This window comes from Trifolium pratense, linkage group LG1 (genome assembly GCF_020283565.1).
Source record: "Trifolium pratense cultivar HEN17-A07 linkage group LG1, ARS_RC_1.1, whole genome shotgun sequence".
Classification (NCBI taxonomy): Eukaryota; Viridiplantae; Streptophyta; class Magnoliopsida; order Fabales; family Fabaceae; genus Trifolium; species Trifolium pratense.
Window position 1 is genome coordinate 14,643,981 of NC_060059.1, and position 19,504 is coordinate 14,663,484.

At 30.5% G+C, this 19,504-nt stretch overlaps 2 protein-coding genes across 3 annotated transcripts; both read left to right on the top strand.

Annotated features, from left to right (window-relative positions):
• The first annotated feature begins 1,658 nt into the window (after window positions 1-1,658).
• LOC123903156 (plasmodesmata-located protein 2-like) lies at window positions 1,659-3,305 on the top strand. 2 transcript variants are annotated; one of them, XM_045953063.1, is made up of 2 exons: window positions 1,659-2,483; window positions 3,019-3,305. In XM_045953063.1, exons 1-2 carry the CDS (start codon window positions 1,718-1,720, stop codon window positions 3,153-3,155), a joined length of 903 nt encoding a protein of 300 aa, XP_045809019.1. In that variant the 5' UTR covers window positions 1,659-1,717; the 3' UTR covers window positions 3,156-3,305. The 2 variants fall into 2 exon arrangements, with proteins under 2 accessions (XP_045809019.1, XP_045809021.1); XM_045953065.1 differs by having other exon boundaries at window positions 1,659-2,453.
• Window positions 3,306-9,963: 6,658 nt separating this feature from the next.
• On the top strand, window positions 9,964-17,821 carry LOC123903157 (histone-lysine N-methyltransferase SUVR4). Its single transcript, XM_045953066.1, is given in 11 exon segments — window positions 9,964-9,998; window positions 11,006-11,331; window positions 11,382-11,536; window positions 11,657-11,889; window positions 12,287-12,473; window positions 12,612-13,170; window positions 13,852-14,117; window positions 15,570-15,636; window positions 16,595-16,645; window positions 17,186-17,279; window positions 17,490-17,821. Coding segments are annotated over 10 exon segments (1,830 nt in total). The 5' UTR covers window positions 9,964-9,998; window positions 11,006-11,148; the 3' UTR covers window positions 17,525-17,821.
• The last annotated feature ends 1,683 nt before the right edge of the window (window positions 17,822-19,504 follow it).

Sequence of the window (19,504 nt, forward strand, 5' to 3'; positions counted from 1 at the left end):
GAATAAACAAAAAAACAATTAAAAAAAAATGACGAACAAGATTTGTTGTTGTTGTTGAAACATGTTGTTGTTGTATATATTTTCAATGTCTATATCCTATAATGAATCGTGACACTATCTATGGTAGCAGGACAACAAACGTGATAGAGAGGTAGGGTGAAAATATAAGCGATTATAAAAAACATGAAATAGAAACATGAGGAAAGGTGGAAAAAAAATGAGAATCCATCAAAATCTCATGATATGAGGAAAGATTTTTTGTAGCTTAAAATTCACTAAAAAGTCCATCAAAATCCATTAAAATCCTATTTTTTTAAACAATCCATCGAAATTAGAATATTTTTGAATACCACAAAACTTTTTGTAAGTTGTAAAGAGTCTTGATTGAATACCACTAGACTTTTTTAAAGTCTTTTAAAATCCTAATTGAATACCACTAGACTTTTTTAAAGTCTTTTAAAATCCTAATTGAATACCACAAGATTTTATCATCATAAAAAAGTCTTTTAAAATCTATTGAAATCCTAATTAAATACACCCCCCTTAAATTGGAAATATCAAAAAATACCTAGATGAGATGACGCCAGTCTATTTTAATTTAAGGGTTCCGCTAACATGTGCCCTAAGGGCACATTTTAAGATACAATTAATGAACTAGTATTCCACTTAATGTGTTTCAAAATTAGTAATAATCAAGTTTATTAATTAAAAGATACCGTACACAATATTTATTAATTATTTAAATCAATTACAAAGGCAAATTGTGATCTAATTTTTTGTCGACCATTATCATGATTACATGCGCCTGACATTATATGCATCCTTAATAATCTAATTTTTTTCGTTTTATTAACAATCAGGATATCCTATTGTAAAAAAAAAATCAGCATATCTTTATGCATCCAACATATGACCAAAAATTAATTATCTAAGTTTTTTTTATTTAATTAATCATTTAAGTTTTTTTTCGGGGAATAAGATTGAGTATTATGTTGTGATGGTAACGATTGATATTGCTATTTTGGATTTTGAATTGATAATATGTTTTAGAATTTTATAATACTAATAATTTATTTTTTTTTTTAAGTAAAAAAAATAATTTGTTTTCAACTTAAAAAAAAAGATTTGACCAAAAAAAAAAATTGCTTTTGTACCAAAATAATTTAGCTGCGCGTGTAATCATATGATGATGGTTGACAAGTATCACAATTTGCTTTTGTAATTGATTTAAATAATTAATAAATATTGTGGATCATATCTTTTAATTAATAAACTTACTTATTACTACTATTTTTGAAACACATTAAGTGGGATATTAGTTCATTAATTGCATCTTAAAATGTGTCCTTAGGACATAGGTTAGCATTTGCCTTAATTTAATCAAGGTCATGGGTCCAATCTTTAGTCTGAGCATACAACAACGTTAAAATTCTAAATTTAAATTTTACAAAGTTCAACAATTACGAGAAAAAATAAAAATATATTCAACTTTAAATCTATGTCAATTCATAGTCACTACCAATTCATTCGGTAGATAGAATTAGGAAAGAAAATGCAAACCAAAACCCAACTCCTCATTGCCACTATCACCACAATTCCAAATTAAATTAGTAACAACAAACCACACAACACATCATAAAATATTCAATGTTGGTTCCTCCAACCCAAATCAATGTCTCAAAATTAAACCACCAAAATTAAATCTTATAGAACCAAAATGAATTTTTTCCAATATTCCACCACAATCTTCTTCATTAGTATCACTTTCTTGCTCTTTTTACCTTCTTCAAAACCAATTTCCAATTACAACACATTAGTATACAAAACATGTTCAACACAAACCTTCAACCATGAATCTTATTCTCAATCACTAGATTCCTTATTCCAACAACTCATAACACAATCATCTCAACACAAATTCTTCAAAACCAACGAAGCTATCAACGACCACACCTTCATATCCGGCTTTTTTCAATGTAGAAACGACATCAACAACGAAGATTGTTTCACATGTGTAACATCTTTACTTCCTCATATATCAAACACCTTGTGCAACGATTCCACGTCCGCACGATTACAACTTCAAGGTTGCTACGTTCAATATCGAACGGAACAATTTCAAGAAAAAACTATTCGTGAATCCAAAAACAACGAAATGTTCCACAAGATTTGTCGAGTACCTGTTGTAGAATATTATGTTGAGTTTAAAGAGTTGATGGAAGAAGCATTTATGATGCTTGAAAATGGGATTATAAATAGTGATGGGTTTTATGCAATGGATTATAAAAAAGTGAAATTGATGGCACAGTGTGAAAGTGGTTTGAGAACTTGTGATTGTAGTGAATGTGTTAATGATGCAGTTATGGTTGCCAAGGAAGAATGTGACGGTTCAGCTTCAGCAAAAATATATTTTGATAAGTGTTTTATAAGCTATACATATATGCTCAAATCAGGTAATGGTGATGATGATAGCTATGTTCCAGGTAATTTATTGTTAAATTGAATTCAGAACATTAGTCTTTAAATTGCAAATGCTATGATAGATAGGGTCATCTATATGGTAGAGCCGTAGAGTAGAGTTTATTCAAAAATCAACTAAATAAGAGTCATTGAACCGAACATGGTAGAGTAGAGCCGTGGAGTAGAGAGGTGGGCTGTTCGCCACACCGATTATCAGGTCTAGCTCAATACCATGTGTCGGGTGTGCGACGACATCAGACCTTTAAATACCTTTAAATTTTAGAAAATTTTGGGGTCTCGAAATTTTTAGGTTCTACAATAACAATTATATATTGTTAATCTGATTTTGGGGCTCGATATTTTTTTTTTGTTACATTGGGGCTCGAAATTTAATGTGTACAATGTAATTTTATAGGAGTTGAGTTAGTGTCTAACCCAAATTTTAAGTAATTAGTTATGATTTTAACTAGAGTGGCTTCACTCCATAAAAAGAATAGTATTTTCCTTGGTTTATTTAACTCTAACTTGTAATAATTTTACATGAAATTCGTGATGCAGGGGCAAGCAGAAACAACAACAGTCAAAAGTCCCAAAAATTGATAGCAATAATAGTTGGAGGGGCTGCAACTCTGTTTTTGGGTCTGATATTTGTCTCCCTACTTAACTCTCGGCTTAGAAAAGATGACTATGAGTAGAGTGATTTGGATTATTATCTGATTAACTAATTAAATAAAAGGGAAATACTAAACTGGAATTCTAACACAGTTGTAATGTTTTATTTTTTTTTAATGAGTGTGATTTTTCTCCCTTATAAGGAGATCCACTATCTCTCATTCTGTTATGTTTCGTAGAAGAATTTCCTCTCAATTGGTATAGTTGATGGTAAGATTGAGTTAATTAAGTGTCATCTCATCTCTAGCATTTGAGTCTATGCTTGACCTATCTCTTTACTCAAAACAATCGAGACTTGGACCTCAAATTTCACATGGAGTTGAAACATTGGTAAACTATTACATATTTTTAATAAAAATATTTATTTATAATATAATATAATATAAAATACAATATAAATATGTCGACAAAAATGAGTACAAATATTTTTTCAAACTACAATATAAAAATGATATCCTACCTATTTTCATCCCTGCCTTGAAGTAGTATCAAGTCACAATACACATATATCATTGATAAATATTCTAATTGGCTTATTGGCAATGAGCCAAAATATTGGCTTCTTGGTGCGGTTAACTTGCAAATTAATTAACTAGTAACAAGGTGCTCATATGGAGTAGCATCGGTAATCTTGGAATCTCCGGTTTTGGAGGTTTGATTCGGAATTTTGACGGCATGTGGGCCCACGATTTTGCTGGTAATATAGGTTTCTCGAACATCCTTCATGCAGAACTAATGACAATATACCATGGCTTAGTCTTGACAAGATCAAAGAGTTGTTGTGCTATTCTGACTTGAAGATCGTTATCAAGTTGATATTTGATCCTATTAATGCTTGGCACCATTATGTTGCTATTATCCACAATATCAAGGATCTCCTTGCGAGAGACTAGAGAGTCAAAGTTGTTCACACCCTTCGAGAGGGTAATGCATGTGCAGATTACTTAGCCAAGCTTGGAGCTAGAAACCACGAGTCTTATTCTCCTTTAGTTGTTCCGCCTGCTGGAAGGACCTGCTCCTGCTAGCCGATGCTAGTGGGACTTTATTTTCTAGATAGTTTTTTTTTTATTTCTTTCCTTTTCCTTTTCACTCATTGTACCAAAAAAAAAGTTAGTGAATATGTGCCAGAGCTATTTTATTTTTTAATTATTTCGTAAATTTGTACTATTATTAAAATAATTTTTACAAATACTATATTTTATAAAATATATAAACTGGTTATAATTTTGAGAATATGTTAGTAATTATTTTCTTTATTATTTCAATTTATAATATGTATTAATGTATTAGTAGATTTTTTAAATATATAAAGTTTTTAAATTCATTTTCTTACAATAAACTAACAACAATTCATAATATTTAATAATATTTAGAATTAGTGTGTCAAAAAAAATTAGAATTAGATTTTTTATTATAATATAATTCATTAATTTATAGATATATTAATTTTATAATTTATTTACTCATTATGTCCCATTTAAATTTCAATAATTTGCAACTACGCTACTAGATGAAAAAAAAATTCAATAATTTAAAATTAAAGATATACACATAAAATACAAATTCATCCTTTTTATTTAATTTGAAAGATAATATTATTATTTTTTTACTATTTTACATCATGCTTCAAAATATATATTTTTTTAAATATTTTTTTGACGAATTGTTTAAATACTTTATTTCACTAAAAGTCATTTTTACAGTAAAAAAATACATGCAAGATAAATTATTTATAATAAATCTTATTTATTAGGTCATAATTATATTTTTAATATTAAAATTAATATTTGAATTTGAATTATTTCCTTTTTAAACAGACAAATTTAATGCAATTTTATACAATGGTTCTTTGAGGTGAGTGCCATGTGTACATGACCATTTAATGAAGCTTATAGTTCCTTCGGTTATTTTTATAAGGAATATTTTGGGGGGAAATTTTGGTATTTTTTATAAGAAATTTTGACCAATTTTTAAATATTTAAAATGTTTAATTTCACTTATGCCCTTATTTATTATGAGAGAATATTAAAAATTAGTAAATTAATTGAATAAAATTAATTAAATAAGGGTATACATGAAATAAATTTAAATTTAGAAGAGTATTAAATGAAAATAACTACTCCCTCCGGACACAAATATAAGAAAAAAAAACTGTTTACGCGATTTTTAAAAAATTTAGTTAAGTGTAGTTAATTTTCTTGATTTAATGCAAAACATGAGTTAAGTTTACTATATTACCCATTTTAAAAAGTGTAAAAGTGAAATAAATGCTTAAAATAAAATAGAATTAAATAAGAGTATATTAGGAATAGTAGTATTAATTAGTTTAAAATTAATTAACTTTTGCTTATAATAGTGACCAAAATTTGAAGTGTTTTTTTGCTTATATTTATGTCCGGTGGGAGTATATACAATGTGCTTCCTTGACATGTGTAATTTTTTCAAAATGTTCCCCTTATAAAAAGGACCGGAGGGAGTAGTAAATAACTTAGCCAATGTCCTGAGTTCGATTTATGACTTGAGCACGTAGCAGTGTTAAAACTCTTAAGGAGAGTTTGTCATACATTTGAATCCCACAAAATTCAGGGATTACTCTCTACAGTTTCATGCATACTATACTTGATTTACATATAAAAAAGATAGAAATATAGATGAATAAAAAAAAGGTCATGCTAACCGAAAAAAGAAAGTTTTGAATAGAAAATAACATTTTTTAAACTTTTGAGAAGTTGACTGCACAAGTTCCAATGCCAAATTACTATTTTTGCTTCCTTAACCAGTGCCATGAGCAGGGGCGGACCTGTTCAAGACTTGATGTGGCTGTAACCACACCAGCCCAGCCCAAATTTTTCTAAAAATAAAAAATAAAAATTTTATAAATAATTTTAAGTCATTTTGTATACATATTCATACAAATATTAATGTAAATATTAGTTTAGAGTTTATTATTCATAACCGTAAGTATCTCGTATACATATTAGTTTAATTTTTAGTGCAAATATTAGTTCATAGTCTATTGTTGATGATTTCAAGTTTTTGGTTATACATGAAGTATTATTTTAAGTTATATAGTTTAATTTTGGCTTAATTGCATATTTAGTCCCTTATGTTTATTTTAGATTTCAATTTGGTCCCTTATGTTTAAAAAATTTCAAGTTGGACCCTTATGTTATTGATCTCAACATAAGTTGGTCCTTTTTGTTAAATTGAGTTAATTTTTTCGAACTTTTTGTTAAATTTTGAGTTAATTTCTTCTAACATTTCACATAGTATTCTCCTAAGTGGTTCATGTACGCAAATTCATTAGATATGTCGACGATTTAAACAAAAATTTGACGAAAATGACCAAATTGAAACTTTTTAAAGATAGGGGACCAAATTGAAACCTAAAATAAATATAAGGAACCAAATATGTAATTAAGCCTTTAATTTTATAAAAATCAACTTTGGGTTTTTTGTCAAAAAATAGTGGACAACTAATTGAATTTATAGGATTTGGGTAAAATTAGCAATTGAACTAGCATGTAAATATAATATGACATTAAAAAATGTTTAATATATTTAATTTTTTCAAGTAAGATAATACGGGTAAAATTGGAATAAAAATTAATAAGTTATAAGCTGATTGAGTTAAACAGGTGATATGCATGATTTAACATATATTCAATAAATTATAGTTTTTTCTTCTTTTTTTTCGAATAGAAATTTTGTGGTTTTTAGATATACTCCCTCCGGCTTTATTTATAAGCAAAAGTTGATTTTTTGATTAATTGAAAAATTAATGTATCTGGATTAAATATTGGCTAGATACATTGGTTTTCCAATGAATCTAAAAAGCAACTTTTGTTTATAAATAAGGTCGGAGGGAGTAGTTTATTGGTTTCTTTTTTTGAATAAATAGTTTCTGGTTTGTTGTTCTTTTTTTGGATATACATATTGTAACTCTCACATAATGTTTGTTGTTTAACTGAATTGTTATCAAGATGAAAAAAATTGTAATGTCTAATTTTTTTTAGCCCCACTAGAAATTTGTGGCTGGGTCCGCCCCTGGCCATGAGGGCACTTTTTAGTATTTTCCTAAAAAAAATAGAAATATAGATGAATGAGATAAATAAATGTAAGTGAATTGACCATTTTTTTATTTAATAAAAAGTCAAACCCAATTGAGGATCCTAGGCCGGTTCGGTGGGAGAAACCAGAAGCGGAATGGATAAAGTGTAATGTTGATGCTGCGTTTGTGGTTGGGTCAGGTGTTACTTCTATGAGTCTTTGTTTTCGTGATACCAATGGGCATTTTGTGGCTGGCTTGACTCAATGACAGCAGCCTTTTTATTCCATAGTGGAAGGCGAAACATTGACACTATTACATGCAATGAAAGAGGCTATCCATCGTGGATTTGAGCGACTCCAATTTGAAAGTGACTCAAAGTTGTTGGTTGACGCCATCCATTTGAGAAGACGGGGCAATTCGGAATTTAGTTTAATTGTTAACGACATTATTCTTCTTATGTCATCTTCTGTAAACTTTGAGGTTAAGTTTGTTAGGAGACAAGCGAATTTGGTTGCTCATACTCTTGCTAGGGCGGCCAATGTTTGGGCTAGTTTCCATAGATTTGAGATTATTCCCTTATATATTGAACATTTATTAGTTACTAATGAAATGAATTAAGTTTGTTTGATTCTAAAAAAAAAAGTCAAATCCAATATCTCGAAACTTGCGTTAGCCTGACACTGGTTTGTAAATACTGTAGAGTTTTTTTTTTTTTGACAGTTGGTTTGTAAATAGAGTCAGTACTCCCATAATTTGGCAAATGTATAATGTGATTAATTAATGTGTGTAACTGTGTTGACCATTTTTTTCTTATGATGATAAACCGAACCATATCCCAAAATTTACTATACTCACATCCGTCGCACACCATCCATATGCGTTAGATTGACACCATTTTTTTCATTCGTGGATACAATAACAATTATTAAAAAAAAAAAAACCATACACACCACTAAAAAGTCTCAAATTCAAACATAAATACAATGAAATCATCGATAGTTAGTTGGTTCAGTAATAATTGATATTATACTTGGTAGAGAGGACAAAAGTTCGATCCCGCACTTACGATCAGGAGAAGATTTGAACAACTTGATGTCAAAACTAACATGCGAATTAAATTAGGCGGTCCAGCAGGCCGAATAGTGGTGGTGAAAAAAACAACACGGAAATCAAAATCCTAAAAAATGCCTTCCCCCTTTACTCGCTTCTCCAGGCCCAATAGAAATGGGACCCGCGACCCTACAACTTCTCCTGAATAAATACAACAGCGCAGTCACAAACACTTCATTCTCTGATTTTCCGTGAAATTTTCGAAAAATAATTAAATATTAAATACACACACATTCATTCTCATTCATTTCAAGGGTTTGGACTTTAGCTCCTTCTTCTCTACCCTTTTTTCTCTCCAAATTCTTCACTCCGTTATATAGCTTCCGTGTTAGCGAAGCTTTTTATTTCCGCTTTAACTGCAAAACCGCATTTTCTACCTTTTCAATTTCATCGCTTCTACTCTTCAATGTATTATTGTTTGATTATGTGTATGTCAAATGTCAAATCGATTTTCACTCTTTTTATTGCTTTCTATTTTTAATTTTTGCTTCTATTTGTTTCCACTTTCACACGATAACATGAAATGCTTGCATGGAGGGTTTTGTTTTCGAGACTGTTAGCACAAACACTCTCTTCTGATTAGACGTCTTTGCGTGGTGTCTGACACCGACACATACAGTTACTTTAATTATATCATTTTCTCATATGATTACCGGTACCAACATGTGTCAGTGTCCAAGTGTCTGGCGTCTGTGCTTCATAACTGTCGACTGAAATTCATTTTTAATTTGAAATTATTATGTAATAAATGAATAATTTGTTTGCATTTGTGTAGAATTCGATTCAATTCAATGGAACAGTGCAGTTGGTAAATGCTTCGTTGAAAGTTTACTATTTGTAGGTATCAATGTAAGTCCTCACTTGCTACTTGTTAAATTGTGCCAATCTTTCATCACATGACTTAAGTTTATGTTTGATTCCATTTTTAGAGGAGCCAAAGTTGATTCTAGCGAGGTAAAATTGATTTTGACATGTTTGGATTATCTAGAGTAGAATTAATTTTTTCTTTGGAATTGATTCTACTTAAGGTAGAAATTGTAGCTTTTGATTCTAGAATTGATTTTTACACTTAAATTTACAATTCAACTCACTTTTATATGAATGTATCCAAACACAAATTACTTTACTTTCAACTCAATTTTAGTCAAAATCAATGTTACAAAATCATTTTTTCTCACTGCAGAATGAAACCAATTTATTGAAGGGTCTGGTCCCTGGAGCATCATACACTATCCATTACTTATATCTCACTTTGGGCATGTTTGGATTGACTTATTTGAATTTATCTATTGACATAAGCACCTGTGAAACTGTTTGGAATGACTTATTTGAACTTATTTAATGACATAAACACTTGTGAGATTGTTTGGGAAAGTTTTGGGAAACAGATTGTGAGTTAGCGACATGTCCATTATTTTCATAAGCTCCACAAGATAGCTTATGAAAACAACTTATAGTTTATGTGAATACATTATGCCTTTATTTTATCTTTTGTTATAGAAATAACTTAATCATAAACATTTATCTGATAAGTGCTTAATCAAACTGTTTATCCAAACAGTTTTTATATATTGAACTCAAGAGTTTGGAATTTCAATGCTCACCGTAATATATGACTTTGGCACCACACTTCCTCTGTTTTGATGCAGAACAGACGTTCCTTTTCTAGAAGAGCAAAGAGATAATCCAGTTTTTTTTTCTCCAGGTAACATAGTTGCATTACTGTAGGAGCATATTGCATTTTTTTGGTAGATGAAAGTGATGAAAAATTGGATAAAGTTCCTCTAAAATGACATTATCTTTGAAAAGCACACTGCAAAAGTATGTGTTTATCTTTTCTTGAATTATAGTGGGTTAAGTTCACATGGCTGTATATAACTTTAACTAAGCGAATAAACCTTAACTTAGGTCCATTACACAAAGACAAGAAGATAGAGAGATAAATCAACATATGATCTCAACAAGGTGGAGGAAATGGAGGGATACTGCATATGTAATTTGTGGCATAAATGTACTATTCTAGCTTAAAAGAAAACTTTATTGAACACTTACAAGGCTTATAATGTCGTATGATATGAAACTGAGTAATTGATGGTAAATTGCTAACAACAAAGTAAGCTTAGTGTTGTAGAGACGAGGATATTATGATGGCTGGAATGATTGCACGAGATGAAAAAAAAAAGCATTTGGCAGTTTTAAGATAGAGACCAATTAGAAAAGAAAGAAGATAGAGTTTCATTTTAGGCTTGGTTCTTCTTGTTCATCTTGTTTTTGTTTTCTTACTTATCCTTTGCCATAAAGCATGCCTCAGTATTTACCTTGGTACGTAAGCATGTAACACGAAGGACCACTATAAACCCTTACCACAACTTTTAATCTGCCCTTGCTGTAAATTCAAAATGAAATGGCCTCCCCTACTTCTAAAATGTTACTTAACAATGAAAACAGTTGTTTTCCCTTTAGTTTTCATACTATATTTGTTATGCTTCTGTGTCCTATTCTGAAAGTTGCCAAAATTGTAATATTCCAGTTCATGAGTCTATTAAGAAAGATGTATCTTTGACGTTTTCCTTTATTTTTATTTGTATGCAAAGTTCCCTTGAAATATACTGATAATAGTGTATATGTTTTTAGTTTGGTTTTCAATAACTTTCCTTTCATTTCACTGATCCTCTTGTTGGTGTTGCTCCGGTTCCGTTTTGTGATGTGCAGGAAAAAAAATTAACTATTGTGACATAAAGTTCAAGTTGATAGCAAGGACTGGTAAAAGGCCATTTGGAAGAGCAATAAAGTCTTGGCATACGAGTAGCTGTTTTGTTAGTGTAGAATTGTGTGAAATTACTTTTGGAACTACCATGCCTGTTAGTCCAAGGGTTATTATGGCCTTTAATGCTATGGAGGCCTTAGGAATCTCGAAGAAAGAGGTGAAACCAGTGTTGATAAATTTGCTTAAACTGTATGATAACAAATGGGAGCTTATTGAAGACGACAACTATCGGGCACTTATAGATGCATACTTTGAGTCAAAGGAAGATAAGGTTTCTCTAAAAACCTTTGCCCGTTTATACTTTATATCTACATTGATCAGTTTTTTTCTGATACCTTATTATATTCTTTCTGAAAGCAAGAAGAACATAAGAGAAAAGCTCCAATAAGTTGTCATGATGGTGAAAGACCAAAACAGAAACGTCACTTGGTAGATACAGACAACCAGGTTTCATCAGCTGACAACTCAAGACAAGTGTTATCTGTAGAAGACACTGGCATACCTCCAAAGACTTTTAAACAGGAAACTATGAAACCACCACAAACTTCCAGGCAAGGTATGAAGTCCGCAACCAGTTCACATGCATTTCAGAGAAGGTTGAGTGACGAAAAAAGGATCCCAAGTTTACCTCACATGACTGCTAGAGATAGAAAAAGTTATCCTGGGGCAGCATCATCTGCAGGGCATCACGAGGACCCAATTGATGAACCTATAAATCCTTGTATTCAGAGGAAAAACATGTCAACTGATCACTATCAGAAGAAGCTTATAACATCAGGAACTGAGAAACCTAAGCTTCATCTTGGATCTGTTTCGACAAGTTACAATGGTAATCATGACAGGCTTTCTAACGTCACGGCTTTTACTATTTTTCTTTGTTGTTGTTTAACATCAATTATGATTGAGTTTTCTACCATTTTGAGTCCTGAAAGGTCTCCCATCTTTCTTTCATTTGTCTTCAAGAAAGGTAGGATACTAGGAGTGGAGTTCCTGAAATCAGTTTGTTTGTAATATCAATGTTTCCTATCTTTTTTGCAACGGACTTTAAAGAAAAAATGTCCGAAAAGTGAGCTACTCTGATGTATTGTGCCCTATAACTAGATTATATTCATCAACTTATAGTTTTCTGTGGCTGCTGCCTAAGAAAGGCTGATGTTGTTGTACACTTAGTTTGAAGTTTCTTGATATGTATGCTGCTTTGTGAATTTCTTGTTGATTTTCTATAGGTTTGCCTGATGCTTCAAATGGAAATCACTCTATCAAATCCCTCACAGAGGTGTATCAGAATACACACAAGATAGAAGATAAGTCAACATGCAATAATAACACCAGAACCAGTAAGGGTAATATTGATATTGCTTCTTCACCTTTGGGAGAAGTTAAAATTTCTTTAAATTTTGATGCTGCAATCAGACAAACAAATTTCCATATTCCTAATTTGGATGGTGTTATGAAATCTGTGGAGGAGAAATACCTGAGGACTTCCAAGACTGTTGAGCCCCAATTATCGGTGACGAAGCTATTAAACGATTTATGCAGAAGTGTTTTGAAGATGGGCTTGAATTTGAATCGAAAGGGGTCAACGCAAGCTCCTGCTGAGGATAAAAAGAAATCCTTTCGATATGTCGATGACATAACAAAAGGTTCAGAAAATGTTAAAATATCATTATTAGATGAAACTGAAAGTGAGGATTTTCCGAAGTTTAATTACATTCCATGTAATACAACGTATCAAAGTGCTAATGTCAACATTGCACTTGCTCGGATTGCGGATCAAGGTTGCTGTGCTGATTGTTCAGGCGACTGCCTTTCCTTACCATTTCCTTGTGCATGCTCTCAAGACACTGGTGGGGAGTTTGCTTACTCTTCACAAGGTTTATTGAAAGAAAAGTTTTTAAAAGATTGCATGTCTATGATAAAGGAACCTCAAGATCATCATTATGTGTACTGTAATGAATGCCCAATTGAGAGGTCTAAGAATGAGACGAAACCTGAACCATGCAAGGGACATCTAGTTAGGAAGTTTATAAAGGAGTGCTGGAGGAAATGTGGATGTGACATGCAGTGTGGAAATCGGGTAGTGCAACGGGGTATAAGCCGTAAATTGCAGGTAAACTATTCTCTGAATAACTTGCAACTTATTTGATGAGAATTTTATTTACTTTCCTTTGTTTTAACATTTTGTTATGAGGCTTTGTCTAACATGTACGAGCCTCTCAAGTGGTGCATGATGCACAAGTAGTGAATAACATTATAACGAATACAAATTTTACAAAATCCACCGTTGGGTTGAAAGTTTATATCATATAGATTATCGATAATTTTTTTTAAAGAAATTGAAAATCATTTGATATGTTATTGAGACCCATCAAGATTAATGGTTTATTGGTAGATGAAGGCAAATGAGACTTGCAATATGTTTAGGGAATCATTTGTGTCTTTGATCCACTATTTCTATAAAAACTATTCTCTGAATACTTTTGCAACTCCTTTGTTGAAAAAGTTATTTACTTTTGTTAGTTTTATTTTGTTATGGTTATTAGATTAAGTTATGGAAAATTACAATACGTTTAAGGAAGGTTATCTATTTTTTTACTCTACACCCTTATAATATAATGAAGATATCATAATGAAGTCAGAAATTCAGACTACTAGATTAAAAAGTAAAGTTTGTGGAATCATGTTATTGTATCAAAGGATTTGGATCACTAAATTACTTTGGTTCTATTATTGTTGCTAAACTTATTGTGTTTGATCTATGATTGGCACGTTATTACCTTTTATTCTTCAGGTGTTCTTGACTGAAGAAGGAAAGGGCTGGGGCGTTAGACCACTAGAAGATTTGCCCAAGGGATCCTTTGTATGTGAATACGCCGGGGAAATTTTAACAAATACAGAATTGTATGAAAGGATTGTACTAGGTACCGGCAATGACAGACATACATATCCTGTAACGCTTGATGCAGACTGGGGCTCAGAAGTGGGATTAAAGGATGAAGAGGCATTATGCTTGGATGCAACATATAATGGGAATGTGGCAAGATTCATCAATCATAGGTACTCTTTAAAATTCAATAACATTTTTCTAATTTGGACGAAATTGAATAGCCTCAAATGCTTTTTGCCTGAAATTCCGCTAGGGTGCTATCCTGATCATTCTGGACTAACAATACCTATTTTCTGCATCCGAAATTTCTCTTTGTTTTCCATTATGATTGTTATTTTTTGTTTCATTTATGTCAGAGTCTACTATGAAATAGCATTTTCACTTTCCACTTTTTGTTTTAACCCAAGATTGATTGAAGTCCATCACTTGTACCGTTTTGCATTCATCTTTTTTGTTCTTCCGTACAGCCAATATTTTTTTTGTCAAGCCTGGCTAGAATTCCACCCTTAATGTCTTGCGATGTCCCTTTCCAATTGTTTTTCTTTGTATTATGTTAATTTATAATATCTGGTAAATTCTAATATGGACCACTTCATCAAGTGGTTCATGGCGGACCAGTCATGAATAACATTATAACGAATACGAATTTTACAAAATCCACTGTTGGATTGAAAGTTTATATCATATAGATCACCCATAAAAAAAATTTAGAAAAATTGAAAATCATTTGATACGTTATTGAGACTCATCAAGATTAACGGTTTATTAAATGACGTAAATCTTGATGGGCTCAATAACATATCAAATGATTTTAAAAAAAATTTAAAAAAATTATGGATGATATAGGATATAAACTTTCAATCCAACAGTAAATTTCATAAAATTCATATTCGGTAGATCACTTGTCCACGATGGACCACTTGTGAAGGTGGTCCACCGTCGCATTAGCCATAATATCTACTATGTCATCTAAATTTCAGTTTCAATATTCATCATTTGGCTTTTTCTAACATGAAAGAATGATTCAGGTGCATGGTGTGCAAGTCATGAATAACATTATAACGAATACGAATTTTACAAAATCCACTGTTGGATTGAAAGTTTATATCATAGATCATCCATAATTTTTTTTAAAGAAATTGAAAATCATTTAATATGTTATTGAGACTCATCAAGATTAATGGTTTGCACCACTTGAACGACTCTTTCAGGTTAGACATGTCCTCATGATTGATGTTTCTAAATTTGAAATTGAGAAAAAAAAAATTGTGTTGTTAAGGGATAAATTTGTACAGAAAAATGTCCAACTAAAGTTTGTAGTTAGTCTTGGAGTTCCCTTTGATTTGTTAAAGGTAAAAGTTTGTTTAGAAAAAATGTCCAACCAAAATTAATTTAGTATTTACTGATAGTTAACTTTAAAATTCTCTCTATATAATATATTTTTTCTATTGTGCATTTGTGTGTGTCTATATATATATATATATATATTTTATTGCATACACCTATCTATGTTATTTAAATTTATATTTAACTAGAAAAATGGCCGACCGAAATTAGTAGTTAATAGTTACTGTTAATAGTTAACTTTGGAGTTAATATGATTTCCATGTTCTTAATTCTAGATGCTATGATTCAAATCTGATAGATATTCCTGTTGAAGTGGAGACACCTGACCGCCACTATTATCATGTGAGAATTTGTTTTTATAGGCTTTTATTTTAACATATTAATGTAGATTAAATCATCACTTTTCTCATTAAATTATTAATATCTGATTTAATCTCTGAAAACTATATAAATACAAGGTTCATGCTAATACCAAAAGAACCAAAAAATAAGTTGTGTTGAAGAGTCTTTTAGAATTAAGTGTTGAATCAAACTCAACCTTATAAAAACGGTTTGTAAGATGAGAATTATCTCTTACTTATAGACTCATGTCAGACAAACTCACATCCGATGTGCAACTTCTTAACAAAAACTTCTTAACAAAGAGTATACAAATTTTTTTTTGTTACAAAGAGGGCATAAAACCCGGAGAATACAAATATTTGATCATTTAAGATACTGGTTAACATTTTCCTAAATATATAGTACTGCCTTCGTACCAAATTGTAAGTCAGTTTGAGAAAAAAAAATTGTACTAAATTATAAGTCACTTTACATTATCAATGTATTTTTCCTATTATACCCTTAACTATTTATTACTCTTTTTTCTTTCAATTCTTCACTTTATCTTTTCAATACCATTAATGAAGGACAATTTTGTAAACTAACTCATAATTTCTCTTTTCCATACAACATCAATTATATTTATTATTTTGTGTAATTTGGCCAAAGTGACTTACATTGTGGTACGGAGGAAGGAATAACTAGTGCTTGAAGTATATAAAATCCAACAATTTAGTCTTCTATTACGATGTTAGAGACTAATTGACGAATTTTCATTCACTTTAAAATTTTGATTGACGGATTTCATATACTCTAGAGACTACTTATTATATTTATATAGTTTAGGGATTGAAGAAATTGTGATAATTTACGGACTAAATTGATGATTTTTATTCTATAATGTACTCAAATCAACGGAGGACTACGAAAGTTGACTTTTGAGGATGAATTTATAGTTTATTTTGGTCATTGTCTGCAGCTTGCCCTCTTTACAAACAGAGATGTGAGTGCATACGAGGAGTTGACATGGGTAAGTCCATTAGACCAACACATGACATTTGCTTCTTATTTGTGTTTAAGTAGTTGCATTAAAATAGTGACATATAAAGCATCCTTTTGATTGTGTATTTGTATTGTAAATATGGTTTCTGATATTGAATTCTTAATTTTCTGTCGTTTAAATTCTATGAAGATGTTTGGTACACTCTCCATCCGCAAATATCTTGAACAAAGGGTATAGCATATGATGAGTTAAGAATGCAGGAATAATGGAATTAATTAGGTAGCTTAGTTCAAGTGATTAATGAATTCATCTAAAGATAAATTGTTCAGGAGAAAAAGTCTCTATATTATAGGGATCAAAATCATATTTAACCCTTTAAATTGTTGCAAAAGTTGTTCAATTTTTGTTGTTTAAATGACATAAGTACACAAAACAAAGGCATCTAAAAAGTAGCTATGATTCTTGACTCCTAGGTCCCTAGATGAAGATGATAGTGTACTAAACTCTTTTAACTTTGCATTCATCAGAAGTTGTTTTGATGTCATTTATGTGCGACATTGTTTGCAGGATTATGGTATTGACTTTGATGATCATACCCATCCTATTAAAGCATTCAAATGTTGTTGTGGAAGCGCTTTCTGCCGTGATAAGAAACAAAAAGGTCAGTTTGATAAAATTTTGGAGTTTCTATATATTTGAGGGTTTTAGATTTTTAGTTCAATGAAATGAATAAAATTTCATGCAAAGTGGGGGACTACTACTCACCTGTCTTTTTCCTTCACTCCTTTTAGCTCCCTCCCTTTTATTCTAAACACTCAAATAAAGGTTAGCTAAAAAACTACGTTGCTTTCATTTTGTTATGTTTATGCAGGAACTAGAAAACTCAAGCATACATATATAGAGTAGTTGAGTTTTATCAAGAGGTTGAGTCTACCGGAATGGGTTAGAGACTTTCACTACACGGAGAACTAAAATTCGAATCTTAATTGCAAGAAATGTTCACATTCAATGTCCGACAGTGTCTCAAGTACGATTACTTCTCGCCGAAGCAACTCACATACGAGGAAGCAACTCACATAAAGTACAGAAACAGTTGAGATTTTATTGGTATAGTATTGTTGCTGTTACGGTACATGGCAGCCATGTAGGTGAAACTTGTAAGAAATTTATGATAGAAATCCTCCAACAGTTCCCAAATTTTGAGAAAGCATTTTTTAAAAAAATTATAAAACAGGGAAAAAAAATAATATAGAAAGAACATTTATTTTAATGCTGAAAAATGTTAGAGAATGTGTTGTTATCATTGATTACTTTTGTCAATGGATAATATTAGTAACACACTACCAATAATGAATTGGTTTAAGTGATAAGGGATTTGAATTTCTTAAGTAAGTGGTTATTAATTCGATCTTTATCTCTTACATTTGAAAAAAAAATATAGTTGAGAGGGAGAACTTACAATGTGTGTGCTCCACAAGTTTTCTAATGAAAATTAGTCACTACTAAACGGCCGAACAATGATGAAAATTTTGTACTTAAAACATAGTAAAAAAAAAGTTAGAAACACATGTCAAAACACATCTTTTTATTGGTTAAAATTTATAAGTATCACACAAAGTTTATATAGGAAGTACATGATTTGGTAGGGTACATATAAATTTTAGCTAATAAATAGTTTTTGAATGGTTTAGCTAATAAATAGTGTGTTGAAAAATATGTTTTTAGCATTCTTCTTCATTAAAAACTGACATATCAGCATATCATTTTCTATGTTAGTCTCATTTAATGGTAGGGATCAATTTTGCGGATGGAAAATTTTAAGGGATTATTATTCGACTAAAAAAATTTAAGGGACTAAAAATAAAAGTTGCAATATTTATAAAAACGAAAAATATATTTAACCCAAAAATCTTTTATATTATAAGCTTGTATACACAAGCAAACTCTAAACCCTAATTTGTTTTCCCTGTTTTCCCTCGATTTTATCTTGCAATTTTCATTAAAAAATAATACAACTAGAACTTTGACCCATGCGGTGCATGAGTCTAATTGGGCGTAATATGTAACAATAAAAAATAAAATACAAAAATTTTAAGAGCATTTTCAATAAGAGTAGTATAGGAAATTTCATGGACTAATTATTCTATATTTGTTTATGTGCTTATTTTATATTTTATATATTTTTTAAATAATTTTGGAACCCCGTCGTTTTGTTTACTTATTAAAAAAAAAATTACTGATAACTAAAGGTTAAAAAATTGATGATAATTAAAGGTTAAAAAAAAATTAAAGACATAATCAAGAACATAAACTTAAGTAGACATCCATAAATAAATAAAAATTGTGATTAATTCTGCCGTTCAAATTTATTGAAAACAGGGTTAACATATTAGGATTCCTAAATTCTTTCATAATTGAAGCACATGTTTTAGCGGTTGAAAGGTTTTATTGTAAGTAAGGGATGCAGGTTCAATGACAAATCTGTATTTTGTTAATATAAAGCTGCAATAAAAAGAAAGAGAAAATGAGAGGGGAAAAAATTTGGTTTAGGGTTAGCTTATGTTAGCAAGCTTATAATATATGATATTATCGGTTTTTAATTGTTTAAATTGTGCAATGAAAATTGATGGTGCTTAATTGTCGTATGAAATATTTCCTATGAAAGTTGATGAAGCTTAACACTTTGTGGACATAGTTTAAATCACAATTGGTCTGCTAGTGCATATTGTATCAATTGATCATCGGTTAATATTAAATTTGCAATGTTAAAATCAAAATAATGAATGTGATTAGTGACATGACTATGGTTGTGTTTGGTTGTATATTGCAAAAAAAATTGATTTAGCAAAATTGAGTTTGATAATAACTTTCCAAATTACACGTGAT